Source organism: Acanthisitta chloris, unplaced genomic scaffold (assembly GCF_000695815.1).
Source record: "Acanthisitta chloris isolate BGI_N310 unplaced genomic scaffold, ASM69581v1 scaffold10140, whole genome shotgun sequence".
NCBI lineage: Eukaryota > Metazoa > Chordata > Aves > Passeriformes > Acanthisittidae > Acanthisitta > Acanthisitta chloris.
The window spans coordinates 4,820-18,612 of NW_008653330.1; the positions used below are offsets into that span (position 1 = coordinate 4,820).

Genomic DNA, 13,793 nt, shown 5'->3' on the forward strand with positions numbered 1-13,793 from the left:
AATCTTGCCTTTTTCTCCAGATTTTGGGGGAGTGTTTGGATTGGGTTTTTTACTATGGTTACAAACATGACTTTTGCTGTTTCATGACTTGATTAATGGGAGGAACTGGTCCTGTCCTTGCCCCTGGTGTTAGCTCAGTGGCTGGTGTGGCATCTGAGGCAGCACCCACAGGAGCTCCCCAGCAGATCCATACTCCCTGTGTGCTGAAGGAAGAGCCAAAAGCTCTCCTTGCCCCGTGGAGGTGCAGCAGCCCCTGGCAGGACCTTTTATCGTCATGGCATCAGCACTTCTAAGGGTTTTTTGGGAAGGACTAGGACTTTCTGAACATCCTAACTATTTGTGGTGGTTTTTTTCCCCCCTGCAGCTCCTTGGTGCTCACATGCTGCCCAGGATGGAGGCAACAAGGAAGCGAGTGTTTAATAGGTAAACACCAGTGTTTTGCTTGGCTGGACACTGCCCATCCTTTGCTGAGCCCTCCTGACGTGTCAGGGGCCACCCTGATGTGTCCTTCAGCTGGGACCCCCTGTCCTGGGGACCTGCAGTTTGAGTCCTGCTCCCTGAGGTGCTCCAAGACAGCAGCATGTGGATGGAATGGGCACTCAGCCCCAGTGTTGTGGGTCACAGAGCTGGGGAGGGTTTCACTCCATGCCTAAGGATTTGAGGGTGCTGCTCTGGGACTCAAGGGACAGTGAGTTTACTCCTGGGGGAAGTGTGGGGACAGGAAAAGTACAGCTGCAGGAATGGGACCAAGATTCAGCATGGAGAGCTGAACCAGAACCACCAGTGGAGGAGAAGCCAAACCAAACACGTGTCCATCGTGGGCCGATGAGGGAGAGGCTGCTAGGACAGGCAGGGAACCCTGAGCCTGGGCTGGAACCACACAAGGTGTCACACCTCTTACTAGGGGCCACAGCAAGCCCGGCATGGATAATCAGCATGAAACCCTGGCAGCATCATCCCCTGCATTGCCACCACGATGAACGTGGCTAGTTTGGGGTTCCCCCATGGTCTCAGCTTTCCATGGGGCTCAGCATACCCCAGGAGAGCTGGAGGTGGCAGTTTTCAGCTGGCAGCAAAGCTCACATAACCAACTAACCCACTGTGCATGAGCCCTGTAACCACTCACTGCTTGTATTGGGAATGGGATGTGGTCCCTTAGGAAGGGAGAAGGACAGGGCCTGGGAGGACAGTCCCACAGCAAGCTGTCTCCATCTCCTGCCCCCCCAACCTGCTCTAACCACTAGACTCACTGCTCCTAACCTGTGTAATCTGTCTATTTTAGGAGTTTCTATAATATCCATCATCGTAGGTCTAACAACTCCCAGGTAAGGTGGCTGGGATGGGTGGTTGGCTCTCCCTCTCCCAGTGCCTAAGGAAGCTTGTCCAGGGCTGTGTGGGATCTGTGAGCACTCTGTCCCTGCTGCCTGTCCCATGTCCTGTGCCCACCTGGCTCTGGACATCTGCCTCAGCATGTTGTCCCCTCGGCAGGAGAGGGGCTGGTGGCCTTTGGGGGCTGGTGGCTGAAGGTGGCGTGGCAGTGGCACCTCTGTGGTCAGCAAGGAGTGCAAAGAAGACTGTGCTTATGGCTGCCTACAACCTCTCCCCCCCATGTCCCCTCCTCTCCTGGATCTGTCTCTACCAGCAATGCAGAGCTGAGCGAGGGACAATGCCATTGGGTGCAGCTGGTGGTGGGGACAGGGCTTGGCTGGGTGGCAGGAGGCTGGTGGCCAGAATGGAGCTGCTCTGGGTGGCAGGGATGGGGCTAAACAGGGTGGCAGGATGCTGGTGGCAGAGCTGGAGTTGAGCTGGAGTTGAGCAGGAGGCTGGTGGCATTTCTCTAGCAATGGACCCATCCAGCTCACCCAGCTGCTTTGCCAGGATGGTCACAATGCCACAGCTCAGCCCTTCTGCTGCTCTGTGGGGCTTTGATGGGGTTTGGGGGAGCAGGGGCAAGTGTGGTGGCACTCATGCTCATGCCTGCTGTTTGTCCATCCATGCAGCTGTGTGCGAGGGGAACTTCACCTGCAAGGAGAACGAGGTGTGTGTCAGGCCGGGCGAGTGCCGCTGCCGCCACGGCTACTTCGGTGCCAACTGCGACACCAGTGAGTACTGCCAGGTGCCCACATGTCCCCAGTGGGGTGTTCCTGGCTCATCCTCGGGTGGCATTGCAGAGCAGACCATCAGGGATGGGACTGTGGATGCTCTTGCTTGTTCTCTGGTATGATCCACAAGGCATTGTCCCTTTGGTGGGGTCTCTTCTGAGATCCTGTGCACCACGGGGAGGAGGAGGAGTAGGACTGTGGTCCAGAGGTCCTGTTGGGACTGTGGTCCAGAGGTCCTGCTGGGACTGAGGGTCTCTACTGGTGCCTGTTGGTGGAGTTGTCCTACTGGGCAGTGCTAGTGCTGACAGCTCTCCCCACAGAGTGTCCCAGGCAGTTCTGGGGTCCCGACTGCAAGGAGATGTGCAGCTGCCACCCCAATGGGCAGTGTGAAGATGTGACGGGGCAGTGCACCTGCAACCTCAACCGCTGGGGCCCCAAGTGTGAGAACATCTGCCTCTGCAAGCATGGCAAGTGTGACCAGAAGACAGGCAAATGCACCTGTGAGCCCAACTGGTGGGGCCCACAGTGCTCCAGCTCCTGCTACTGCAGCCACAACTCCCAGTGTGACCAGCAGACGGGCAACTGCCTGTGCCAGCCTGGCTGGTGGGGCCGTGGCTGCAACAACCAGTGTTCCTGCAACAACTCCCCCTGCGAGCAGTTCACTGGGCGCTGCCAGTGCAGGGAGAGAACCTTTGGGCCACGCTGTGATCGCTACTGCCAGTGCTACAAGGGCAAGTGCAACCAGGTGGATGGCACCTGTACCTGCGAGCCAGGCTACCGGGGCAAGTACTGCCGCGAGCCCTGCCCCGCCGGCTTCTACGGGCAGGGCAGGTGAGTGTCTGGACCCTGCTGAGGCTGAGCCAGCACTGCTGGGAGGTGGCAGCAGGAGGGTTTGGGGATGTGCTGTGTGATGGTTCCCCTTGGGTGTTGCAGGTGTGGGCAGTGCAAGAGCCTGCAGCCGTGCACCGTGGCAGATGGGCGCTGCCTTACGTGTGAGGCAGGTTGGAATGGCACCAAGTGTGACCAGCCTTGCTCACCTGGCTTCTATGGAGAGGGCTGTGAGAAGCTCTGTCCCCCCTGCAAGGATGGCCACACATGCAACCACATCAATGGCAAGTGCTCCCACTGCAACCCAGGCTGGATTGGAGACCGGTGAGTGCAGCTGGGTGCAATGCTGGGTCGCTGTGGAGCGATGCCCATCCTCCCTGGTACTCTCTGCCCAGAGGGGCTGGGGGCTTTTGCAGCCCAGGAACCAATCCTAGGCACAAGAGTCTCATCCCAGCTCGAGAGCTGAGCTCAGAAAGCACCCAGCATTACCTGAGGCACAGTGAAGGGGTCTCCAGGCTGTCCCCAGTCCCATGGCTGTGCCAGCAGGCTTAGTCCCTCCCTGCACACTTTTCCTGGCTTCACAAACCCCAGGCCACCACGATGACATACAGCCCGTCTCTCTGCCTGTGGGTGGGTGCTGGAGGTCCCCAAGTGCCATGGGTGCTCAGCCACCTGCCCTCATCCCTCCCCAGGTGTGAGACCAAGTGCCGGAATGGGACATATGGAGAGAACTGTGCCTTCGTCTGCAGTGACTGTGTCAATGGGCAGTGCCACTTCGAGACCGGCCAGTGCCTCTGCCACCCTGGCTCCCACGGCACCTAGTAAGTGAGGCATGGTGGGCACATTTTGGGGGCTCCCTGGGGCACAGGTGATGCTTAGGCACCTCCTGCCCCCTTGTATCATACTACATTAAGGGGTTGGAGTGGAGCTTAGAGGTCATCCAGTCCCACCCCTCTTCCCTGGGCAGGGACACCTCCCACCAGAACAGGTTGCTCAAGGGTTGTTCCAACCTGGCTTTGAACACTGCCAGGGTTGGGGCAGCCACAGTCTCCCTGGGCAACCTGTGCCTGTGTCTTACTAGTCTCACATTAAAAAACTTGATAGAATCATAGAATTTTAGAGGTTAGAATGGACCCTACAGACCATCTTACTGCCAACCCCCCTGCCATGGGCAGGGACACCTCCCCATCAGAGCAGGTTGCTCAAGGCCTCATCCATCCTGGTCTCTTCCTAAGATCTCATATTCCTCTCTCAGTTTATCCTGATTCCTCCTTGTCCTGTCCCTGCAGTTCCTACCCAAGAGTCCCTCTGCAGCTTCCCTGGAGCCCCTTCAGCTCCTGGCAGGTTGCTCTGAGGTCTCCACACAACCTTCTTTTCTCCAGGCTGAGCAGCCCCAACTCTCCCAGCCTGTCCTCGTAGGGAAGGTGCTCCAGTGTTCTGAGCAGCTTTGTGGCCTCCTCTGGCCTTGCTGCAACACTTCCATGTCCTTCTGGTGTTGGAAACACCAGAACTGTGTGCAGGACTCCAGGTGGGGCCTCAAGAGCAGAGTAGAGGTGAAGAATCACCTCCCTCAACCTGCTGGCCTTGGGTCCTATATGGTTGCCAGCCGAGAGGTTTTCTGTGGTGGAAGTGCTCGTGGGTGATAATTTGGATGATCTGGGGAGCAGAGAGGGAGACATGTGCTCATGGAGCTGTTAGCAGCAAGGTGGCACTGCCAGAGGCATTCTGCTTTAGAAAATGCCTCTTCGGTAAAAACAAATTGTGGTTTGTTGGGTTTTCTTTAAGACCAGGTGGAATTTCTAGTCAAAAAAAGAGAGAGAACCACATCCCAGAATAACAAACAGCCTCACGGGCATGGCATCTGCACAGCACTCTTGCTGCAAGCTGTGCCTCTGGCTGGGGCCTTCCCCAGGCCTCCCTCTTCCTCCTGTCCAGGGAAAGGGCACAAGTACCATCGAGGTCATGCTTACACCCGTGAGTGTTTTTTCCCAGTGTGGGACTGAAATGTTGTTTGAAAAGATGAGGAAAGCATTTCCCACCCAGCTGTGACATGCAGACAGCTTCTCCAGGCCCTGCCAGGTGGTGCTCAGTTTGTCTCAGTGAGGGTGATGGCAAGGACAAGCATTCACAGCTGGCATCCTGCCCATGCCAGCATTTTGGCCAGGGCATAAAATGAGGGAGTATTTGCATTTTAGATGGGGTTTTGTGAGGCTTCACCAACAACTTGTGCTGCTGGAAGAGCCTCTGGACACCAGCACCAGCTCAGGGTGCCTGACCTGGGCATCACAGCCACCTTTGGTGCCAGAGGTGGAGGTGAGAGGATCCCAGTGCTCACCAGGGGGGTGTGGTGACACTTTTGGCACAGTGACAGAGGGGAGCACGTGGATTAAACTGTTCTGAGACCCCAGAACAGCAGCAGGACTGTGGGGATGGGGAATCTCAGGATGCAGCCCAGCCCCAGCAGCATCGCAGTGCCATAACCACAAGCTTAGCTGTGCCATGTGGTGCACTCCAGGAAGGCTCAGGGACATTCCCAGTGCTCAGGCAGATCCCTGTGACTATGTGCAAACTAGTATTTTTGTCAGCAGTGTATAATTTAGTTAAAAAGGGGATTTCTGGAAGGAAGGCAGAAGCAATGTCCTTGCCATGTGTCCTCTCAGCTCTGTGTCAGGAGGATGCCAAAGGAACGGCTGCTAAAATATTTGTGTGCACACAAAGTGCATTATCTCCTCCCTGTCATTCCCAGAGGGGTCAGGAACCTGCTGGAATAAAATCACTCCCCTCTGCTCTCCCAAAAGCTCAGCCCGGCACAGAAATGTGGAGCCAAGTGGGAGGATGAGAGGTTTTGGGCTGGTGGGGGAATATCCCTGCTCCTATCCTGCTATGTTTGCTGCCCAGCTGTTGAAGTAGACCTAGGGGCTCAGTGCCCTTCACAGCTGGCACACAGCAGGCACACGACAGGCACAAGACAGGCACAAGGCTTGGCCAAAGCAGCACTTTGCAAGTCATCAAAGTGTGAAATGGGTTGAGCCACCTCCGGGCACTGTGCCAAGGGCTGGGGGCAGCTGCACCCTGTGGGGAGCAGGTTTGGGCTGGGGCCTGCTGGTGTCTTCCAGCTGCAGCTGCTCCAGCCAGGGGATGCAGCTGGTGGAGAGTTTGGTGCCCAGCAGTGCTCTTGGCATCCTCCAGATCCATCTGAGTGCTGCTCTGCAGTGCTTGAACCGCGGCTGGTGAGGCAGCTGGGTTCAGTCCCACTGACACCAAGAGCCCCAAGTGCTTTGGTGTGTGTTTTCCATGCTCAAGCCCTTGATGCTCATGGATTGGGGACCATTCATGCATGTCCCCATCACCTCGGTGACACCATTGGGGAGGTCATTTTACCCGTGATAGAGACTTCATACCAGGCACAGCCAAACTAAGAGTGTCCACTCTGACAGAGTGGGTGCTTTGGGTCTGCTCTGTTGTTTTGCCTTCTTGGAGGCCAAATACAAATTACAAAAGGACTAGTCTGGGCACCTTCCCAGCTCGTGATCACTGTGTCTCTGCCCAGCTTGGCATGGGGAGCCCCAGGGGGTGCCATGGCCACGTCACCACTGAGCTGAGCTAGAATCCCTGTGTGTGAGCCCAGGGTGTCTTTAGATGTGACTGCTGGGTTAACGACCCTTCCTCATTACCTCGGCTAATTGTAGAGTCTCCTGCTGGGAGCAGTGAGAGTGTCTGAGCTCCAGCTGGGCCAAATCCCCCGCGGCAATGGGCAAAGCCAGTGGGTGGACATAGGCTCCCTGTGGATTATAGGGTGTGGGAAGGCTGGGTCAGGGCAAGCTGGGGAAGTGGCTCTGCTTTTCCCAGGAGCATGGAAGGTTTGGGAGATGGGAGCAGCTGTGCCCAGGCTGGGGGATGCACTGCTCTCATCCAGCCTACTCCCTCCAGCTGTAACCTGACGTGCCCTCCTGGCTGGTATGGAGCCAACTGTGCCGAAGCCTGCAGCTGCCACGACGGTGCCTGTGACCCCCTGACGGGTGCCTGCCACATGGGTGAGTGCCAGAGGGCACAGCCAGGGTGCCAGTCTCTGCTCTGGGCTGGCACTGGGCTGAGCTGTGCATCTGCCTTGCAGAGGCCAACCAAAGGATGGGGGTGATCGGGGCAGGAGCTCTCCTGGCACTGCTGCTCATCCTTCTGCTCTCCTTGCTCTGCTGCTGCTGCGTCTGCCGCAAGAAGGATGAAGCCTGTGGGTGAGTGGCAGGGATGGGAGGGATCTCACTGGGATGGGAGTGTGGAGGACCAGTGGGGGGCTGGGATAGTGGTGCTGTGGGGAAACTGAGGCAGAGCAGCACTGCCAGCACAGTGTCATAGACTCGATGATCTTAGAGGTCTCTTCCAACTTTGATGATTCTATGTGAGTCCCCAGGGGCTGAGCAGGTCCCACTGCATCCTCAGGGCTGATGGAGGAGCTCGGGCTAAGCCCTGCCTAGGGAACCTCTTCCTGCTCTCCCTGACTTTGTGTTTCCCCTTTGTGGGCCATCAATTCGTGGAGACCCACCAAATCTCCTTCAGTCTCCTCAGGGCTGGAGCTGACTGACTGCAAGGGGAACTCTAAACTACAACAAGGACATTGAGACATGACTGAGACCCCCAAAACAAGCCCCTGGGCCATGGGATGAGACCTGGGGGTCATGCAGCTGTCCCACATGGGGACATTCAGGGCAGGGAGGGTGAGTTGCTGCATCAAGATTGGAGTGCCAGCAGCATTTTGACAGCACCAGGTAACATCCCACCACAGGGACAGGGATGGGGACAGCCCTATGGCAGGGGGTGAAAGTTTGTGCTGCTCAGCAGGGGAGGAATGGCTGTGGGAGCTCCTTTCCCCTCCTGCTGCCAGCCACTGCCTAGGAATTTTCCAGAAGCCTCCCCTTGCAGCCCTGCCAGCTCAATCCCAGCCCAGCACATCTGGCCTGGAGAGCCTGGGGGCTGTGGGTAATTATCCCGCAGATAAAGCACAAACACAGCTCCACGGGGTGAGGTATGGCATAGGGAAAGGGGAAATGGCTCCAGTTTCCTCTCTCTCAGGATGCTCAGACCACAATACCCCTGGGTGACCCACAGTGCCATCCCAGCACAGTCCCTTGCCAGAGCATCCCAAGGGACCATGGTGGGCACAGTGCAGGTTCCCTTGTGTCAACACACGAAGCCACTCGCTCCTGTGGCTGCAGATAATTGCTTGAAAACTTGGCCCCAGGAGGCTTCAAAACCAGAGAGCAAATAGAGAGAAGCCATGTGTTTGGCTTTGGGTTGGGATGATTTGATGTTTTTTAGAGATTCAGCATCTTGTGGGTGTTTTGGGGCTGAGCTGCCAATGGCCATGGCTGGATCTGACCTTGCCACCATCCCCTGGCTCTGCTTTGCATCCTGGTGTGGCATGAGCTGGTGCCCAGAGCTGGCAGCAGCCCCAGTGGGTTTAGGAATGGTATTCCCCAATTTAGTGTTCCCAGACTCACTCACTCCCCCACCCACTCCCCCTGCGGCAGGATGGAGGCCACTGGAGGCACAAAAGGTGAAGATCACGGGTTGAGATAAGAACGATTTACTAAGAAACAGCAATGAAGTAAGAAAATTAACAGTAACAACAACTACATTAATAACAGAGTGCACAAAACAAGCAAACGACTCACACTCAGTCCCCAACTCCCCGTGCCCTGTGCACCCTTTGCTTTGATCCTCCGATTATCATTCCCAAACCCTTAGCACTTGCAGCATCCCTGAGCTGCTTTTCTCTGTCACCTGTGAAGAGTGTCCCCACCTCGGGGAGGGGAATGGTACCTCTGTGACAGTGCCATTACCTCCTTTTGCAGCTCCAGCCAGGACCCAGCAGCAGCCAAGAAGCCTCCGAGACGCTTGTGTGGGAGATTCAGTCGGATCGGGATGAAGCTCCCGCGCATCCCCCTGCGCCGCCAGAAGCTGCCCAAGGTCGTGGGTAAGTCTCTGGGGATTGGGAAGGGGGCAGAGAGCCAGGCCCTAAGGGGTTTGCTCCTGTCAGGGGAGTGCGTGTGGCTCACAGCATCCTTTGCAGCCCCAGAGCAGAGCAGTGAGCAGGGCAGAGCGGTGACAGAGACACATGGGGCTCACTCAGCCCTTTCTGTCTGCAGCTTCTGGATCTCCAAGCACATCATTTTGCTTTGGAAGGGTGGCGAACCTGGTGCTGTAGCTGTGCTGAGAGGTTTTGGGAGGGTTTTAGGGTCTCCAGGAGAGGAATTGTTCCTGTCACTCAGCAAAATGCCCTTTGGTCCCAGCTAACCCTGCCCCAGCTTCGCCTGGAGCCAGAGCATCCCAGGGGGATACCCACACTGCTGCTGTGTGCCCCAGTACGGAGGGGCAGAGATTTGGGATGAGCTCCCCACACTGCCCAGGCAGAGAATGGGCTGGTAGGGGGCTGCTTTCACCTGGCAAAGCCCCTGATCTGGCAGTGTCAGGGCTTTTGGGGACCTCTCCTCCAGGCAGCTGGGGGATGCTGTCCCCTGCACTCCAGACCCTCCTTGCACTCTTCCCAGTGTGAGGAGCTGAGGATCTGCTGCAACCCTGCTGGATAAACTTGGGGTGAAGGCAGCACTCCCCACCCTGCCCTGGAATGGTGTTCAGTATATATAATTCCTGAGCCCAGTATCAAACTGGCCATGCCATGCTAGTGGGATGCCCTGAGCAGCCACATCCTAGCACACTGTGGCTTGGCATGAGGCCAAATCCTCCATCCCAGGTGGGACACAGAGGTGACCCCCACCATCTCTGAATGCCATGCTCAAGCTCCAGCATCGAAGTGGGAGGAGACAAGCCCTCTCCACTTGGGGCACAGCAAAGCCCTGGCTGGAGTAGGGTGTGCTGGGGCCCTCTAAAAAGCTGCAAGGAGAGGATCATAGAGGCTGTGTTTGTGGAAGGGGCCAGGAAAGGCTCAGGGAGGACAGAGGGTGCCTGTGTGTAGTGAGGGCAGGGGGGCTCAGGGGGGGGCTGCCAGCTGGCACTTGTCCAGCCACGCTGTGTACACAGGGCAGCAGCAGCCCTGGGAAAGGCTGAGGATGTTCAGGATGGTCACAGGTCCTGGCAGAGCTGGAGCTGTTCCTGGAGCCTGGTGTGGAGCTGGGGGTTGTTATTTCACTGGAGGGAAATGCTTTGCTCAGGGCTTGCCTTGTGTTGTCTGGCACAGTGGAGCCAGTATGGGTTCCAGCAGCTCCCAATCACACCAGTGCATGGTCCAGCATTGCCTCCAGTCCTTGCTGAGTTTGGGGACCGCCTGGATAAGGGAGACCTGCTGGAGCTGCATGTGATGCCCTGTGACCACGGTGTCTTGTTAGCATGTGGCTCCACCTGGATGCCCCAGTGGCCAGTACCTGGTGGCAGAGGCCACCCGTTCCCTGCCTTGGTCTTGCCCCAACAGGAGGGTCCAGGGGACGCTGAAATGCCCCATCTGAAGTCCCAGGTCAGTGCTGGAGGTGCTCAGGACCCCTGAGAGATGTCACATTGAAACCAGTGCTGGATGATGCCTGGTTGATGATTGCTCTGGATCTGCTCACGTCCTTGGCCATGTGTTTACTGGTGGGTTTTCCCCCCTGGGCTCAAACAAGCCTACATGTTGTAGAACCTTCCCAGGTGGGACAGTAGATCTTGAAGCCCCACCAAAGCTCTATGGGTGCCTGGAGCCCCAGGTGCCCCCCTCAAAAGCTGCTCCCCAGCCTTGGCTCCAGCTTCAGATCCACAGCATCTCCCTGGGGATCACACCTGAGCTGACAGCCTGCAGGGTCACATCCTGGGCTGACACCAGTGGCTGCAGTACCAGGGTTTGGGCATCTCTGTGTGTGGCATCTGCTCCTTGGGGTGTCAGTGTGGGTCTCAGTCATGTGTCACCCCATGGATGCCAGTGCTAACCTAAGCTCTGCACTTCACCACCACATGTCCTGTCCAAGCAGCAAAGCTCAGCCAGCTCAGAGGGTAATGCCAGCCATGGGGAGCTTGGGATAAGTGGGAGGGGGTGGCCATAAGTGCTCCAGGATCCCCTTCCCATGGCCCTTCTGCTGCTCCTCACTGTTCATCCCAGTCTTGAGACTGATAGGCCACTATCAAGCAGGGCTGGGCTTGGCACCCTGATGCTGTGGCCCCAGGAGATTTCGGGAAGCAGTGGCAGGAGGGGATGTAGTATAGTCTCAGAGTATGTTAAGGGGTTGGGATGGAGCTTAGAGTTCATCCAGCCCCAAACCCCTGCCCTAGGCAGGGACACCTCCCACCAGAGCAGGTTGCTCAAGGCTTTAGCCAACCTGGCTGTGAACACTGCCAGGGTTGGGGTAGCCACAGCCTCCCTGGGCAATGTGGGAAACATCCCCCTTTCTCCCAGCTCTACCAGCCCAGGGGAGATAAATCCCTGGGACCCATGCTGGAGCTCCTGAGCCTCTGAGTGTGCTGCAGATCCTCATTTTATCCTTTGGCTGTATCCTGAGTCTCATTGGAGTCCTGGAGATGCCTCGTGGCCACTCATCATGCCTCCCCTCAGGAAGTATCTCCCTTCATCCCCTTCCAGCCTTCTGCTTTTAATTTTCCCTTCTTGGTTTTTATTAGAAGGAAAGCCATGTTGGAACTGCTGCTTCCCCCTCCCTGAGCCATTTGCTCTTTAAATATCACTGCTTAGGCTTTTTTTCCTTACTCCAAGAAGCCAAACTGCACTGTGCTGCCATCAGTTTAGTGGCCCTGCATGCCTGAAGCCAAATTCCCTAATCAAGGATAAACATTCCAGTGGGCATCCCAATAACACTGTAAGTTACTCTCTTGTAAAACAGGGATGTGGTGTGAGAATCAAACAGTCTGAGCAGGAAAATACAGTGTAACTGGGATGCAATTGGGATTGGAATGCAGTTGGGATGTGTGGGCAGAGGGTAGAAATCCCTGGAAATATTGATGTACAGTTGAGATCCTGCCTGTGCATGGGGTTTTCATAGCGTCACAGAATAACCTGAGCTGGAAGGGACACACAAGGATCATCAGTCCAGCTCCTGTCCAGGACACCCTAACAATCCACCCTGTGCCTGAGAGCACTGGTCAAACACTCCTTGAGCTCTGTCAGGCTTGGGGCTGTGACCACTGCCCTGGGTGAGCTAGCTGTTCCAGTGCCCAAACACCCTCTGGGACAACCCTTTTGCAGCCCTTGCTCCAAATCAAGGCTCTGCCTGGACTTGGAGGCAGATTGTCACCATCCCAGAGGACAAAAGCCAGTGGGATGGAGATGGGAACAAGAGCATATGGTGTTGCATCTGGCCCCTCCTCCCGGCTGGGTGCTGCCACAGTCCTGTGGGTACTCAGGGATGATGCTGAAGCTGTGGGCACCTGGAGAAGCCCCACATAGTTTGTTGGGACATGAACTCAACCAGGAAAAAGCCTTTAAAATGATCAAACAGTAAGAAAGTTCCATTCAGCCCAGATAACTCTCACTGCTCAGCTTCTTTATTTCTTTTTGTAACCATTGAAGCTGAAAATATTTTAAACACAGGTTTTCCTCTGATGGTTTGTCCCTTCCTGTCAGCTCTTCTGCAGCTAGCCCCATGATAAAAAGGCAGTGCTGGGGTGAAGTGGGGGTGCTCCTCCTCAGCTTTGGGATAGGAGAAGCTAGCAAAGGAATAGAAAAGTGGCAGAATTGGGGAAGAAACAGTGATGTGCATCTCCCTGCCACTGCAGACATCCTTTTACCATCCTTCTGCTCCCTTGTGCAGAAGCAGTAGGAAAAGGAAAATGCAGTCAGTGATGTTCAAGTGGGAATTAGTGGAATTTAATTAAATTAATGGGAATTAGTGGCTAATTCTCTTCCCTGGGAATGGGATGGTCACAGCACCAGGACTTCCTTTGTGAGGTGGCTGTGCCAGATTGCTCAGCTCAGGGGTGACTGCCAGAACACTCACCAGGTCCTTGTGGGACCCAGGGGTTTGAGTGTCTTGTCCCTCTGCCACATGTAGCCTCGATTTGGGCAGCTGGAGACCTGCCATGGAGAGGGGGATAGATGGAGGTGTGAGGTTTGTATGGACTCTGCTGTCCACAGCCACTCATTCCTGAGCACGGGGGATGATGTCACCACCACTGCTGGTTGATGGCTGCTGTGGGCAGTTGGCTGAGGGATCTGGTGGGAATGAGTGGAAAGAGTTGTTCCCATGCCTTGGATGCTGTCCCTGTCCCCAACACCCACTGGGAAGTTGGACAGTGTGGAGCTGTGCAGCATCCCTCCCTCCTGGCTGGCAGGGAGGCTGGGGAGCTCAGCAGGACCGGCACTAACAGCAGTTCTCATCCCTCACAGTGGCCCACCATGACCTGGAAAACACCCTGAACTGCAGCTTCATTGAGCCACCCTCCGTGGTGGAGCAGCCATCCCCATCCTGGTCATCTCGTGGCTCCTTCTCCTCTTTTGACACCACAGACGAGGGGCCAGTGTACTGTGTTCCCCACGAAGGTGAGCAGGGGGACAGGGTGAATCCTCAGGGGCTTTGGGGATATTACCAAGGGCCTGAGCAAGGGAGAGGTGTCACCCTTGCATGGTGAGGACCACATGTGGGGCTCCTGGTGCCCCAGGAAGGGATGTGGGTGCTGATGTTGCCTCCCTTGCAGTTTCAGAGCACTCTCCTCTGGCATTTGCTGCTCTGGGAATGTAAACCCTCTTGTGCTGGGGTCCCTGACTGGGAGGTGGAAACGAGGGGACCTGGGAACACACTGGGCTGTGGGGGGACCCAGGTGGGATGCCATCCCACCGTCCTGCAGGAGCATCTCGGTCCTTCCCCTCCCCGGGCATATCCTGACACCCCTGTGCTTTCTTTCTCTTCCCGCAGAGAGCGTGGGTGACAGCAGGGA

General features: G+C 56.4%; 1 protein-coding gene across 1 annotated transcript; it reads left to right on the forward strand.

Moving 5' to 3' along the window:
* Positions 1 to 383: 383 nt before the first annotated feature.
* Positions 384 to 13,786, forward strand: LOC103807802 (scavenger receptor class F member 2-like; the record flags this gene model as incomplete). Its single annotated transcript, XM_009080553.1, has 10 exons — positions 384 to 423; positions 2,001 to 2,102; positions 2,423 to 2,933; positions 3,036 to 3,254; positions 3,623 to 3,751; positions 6,861 to 6,964; positions 7,045 to 7,162; positions 8,780 to 8,901; positions 13,246 to 13,398; positions 13,772 to 13,786. Coding segments are annotated over exons 3-10 (1,333 nt in total), but the record flags the coding sequence as incomplete, so codon positions are not given.
* Positions 13,787 to 13,793: the final 7 nt, after the last annotated feature.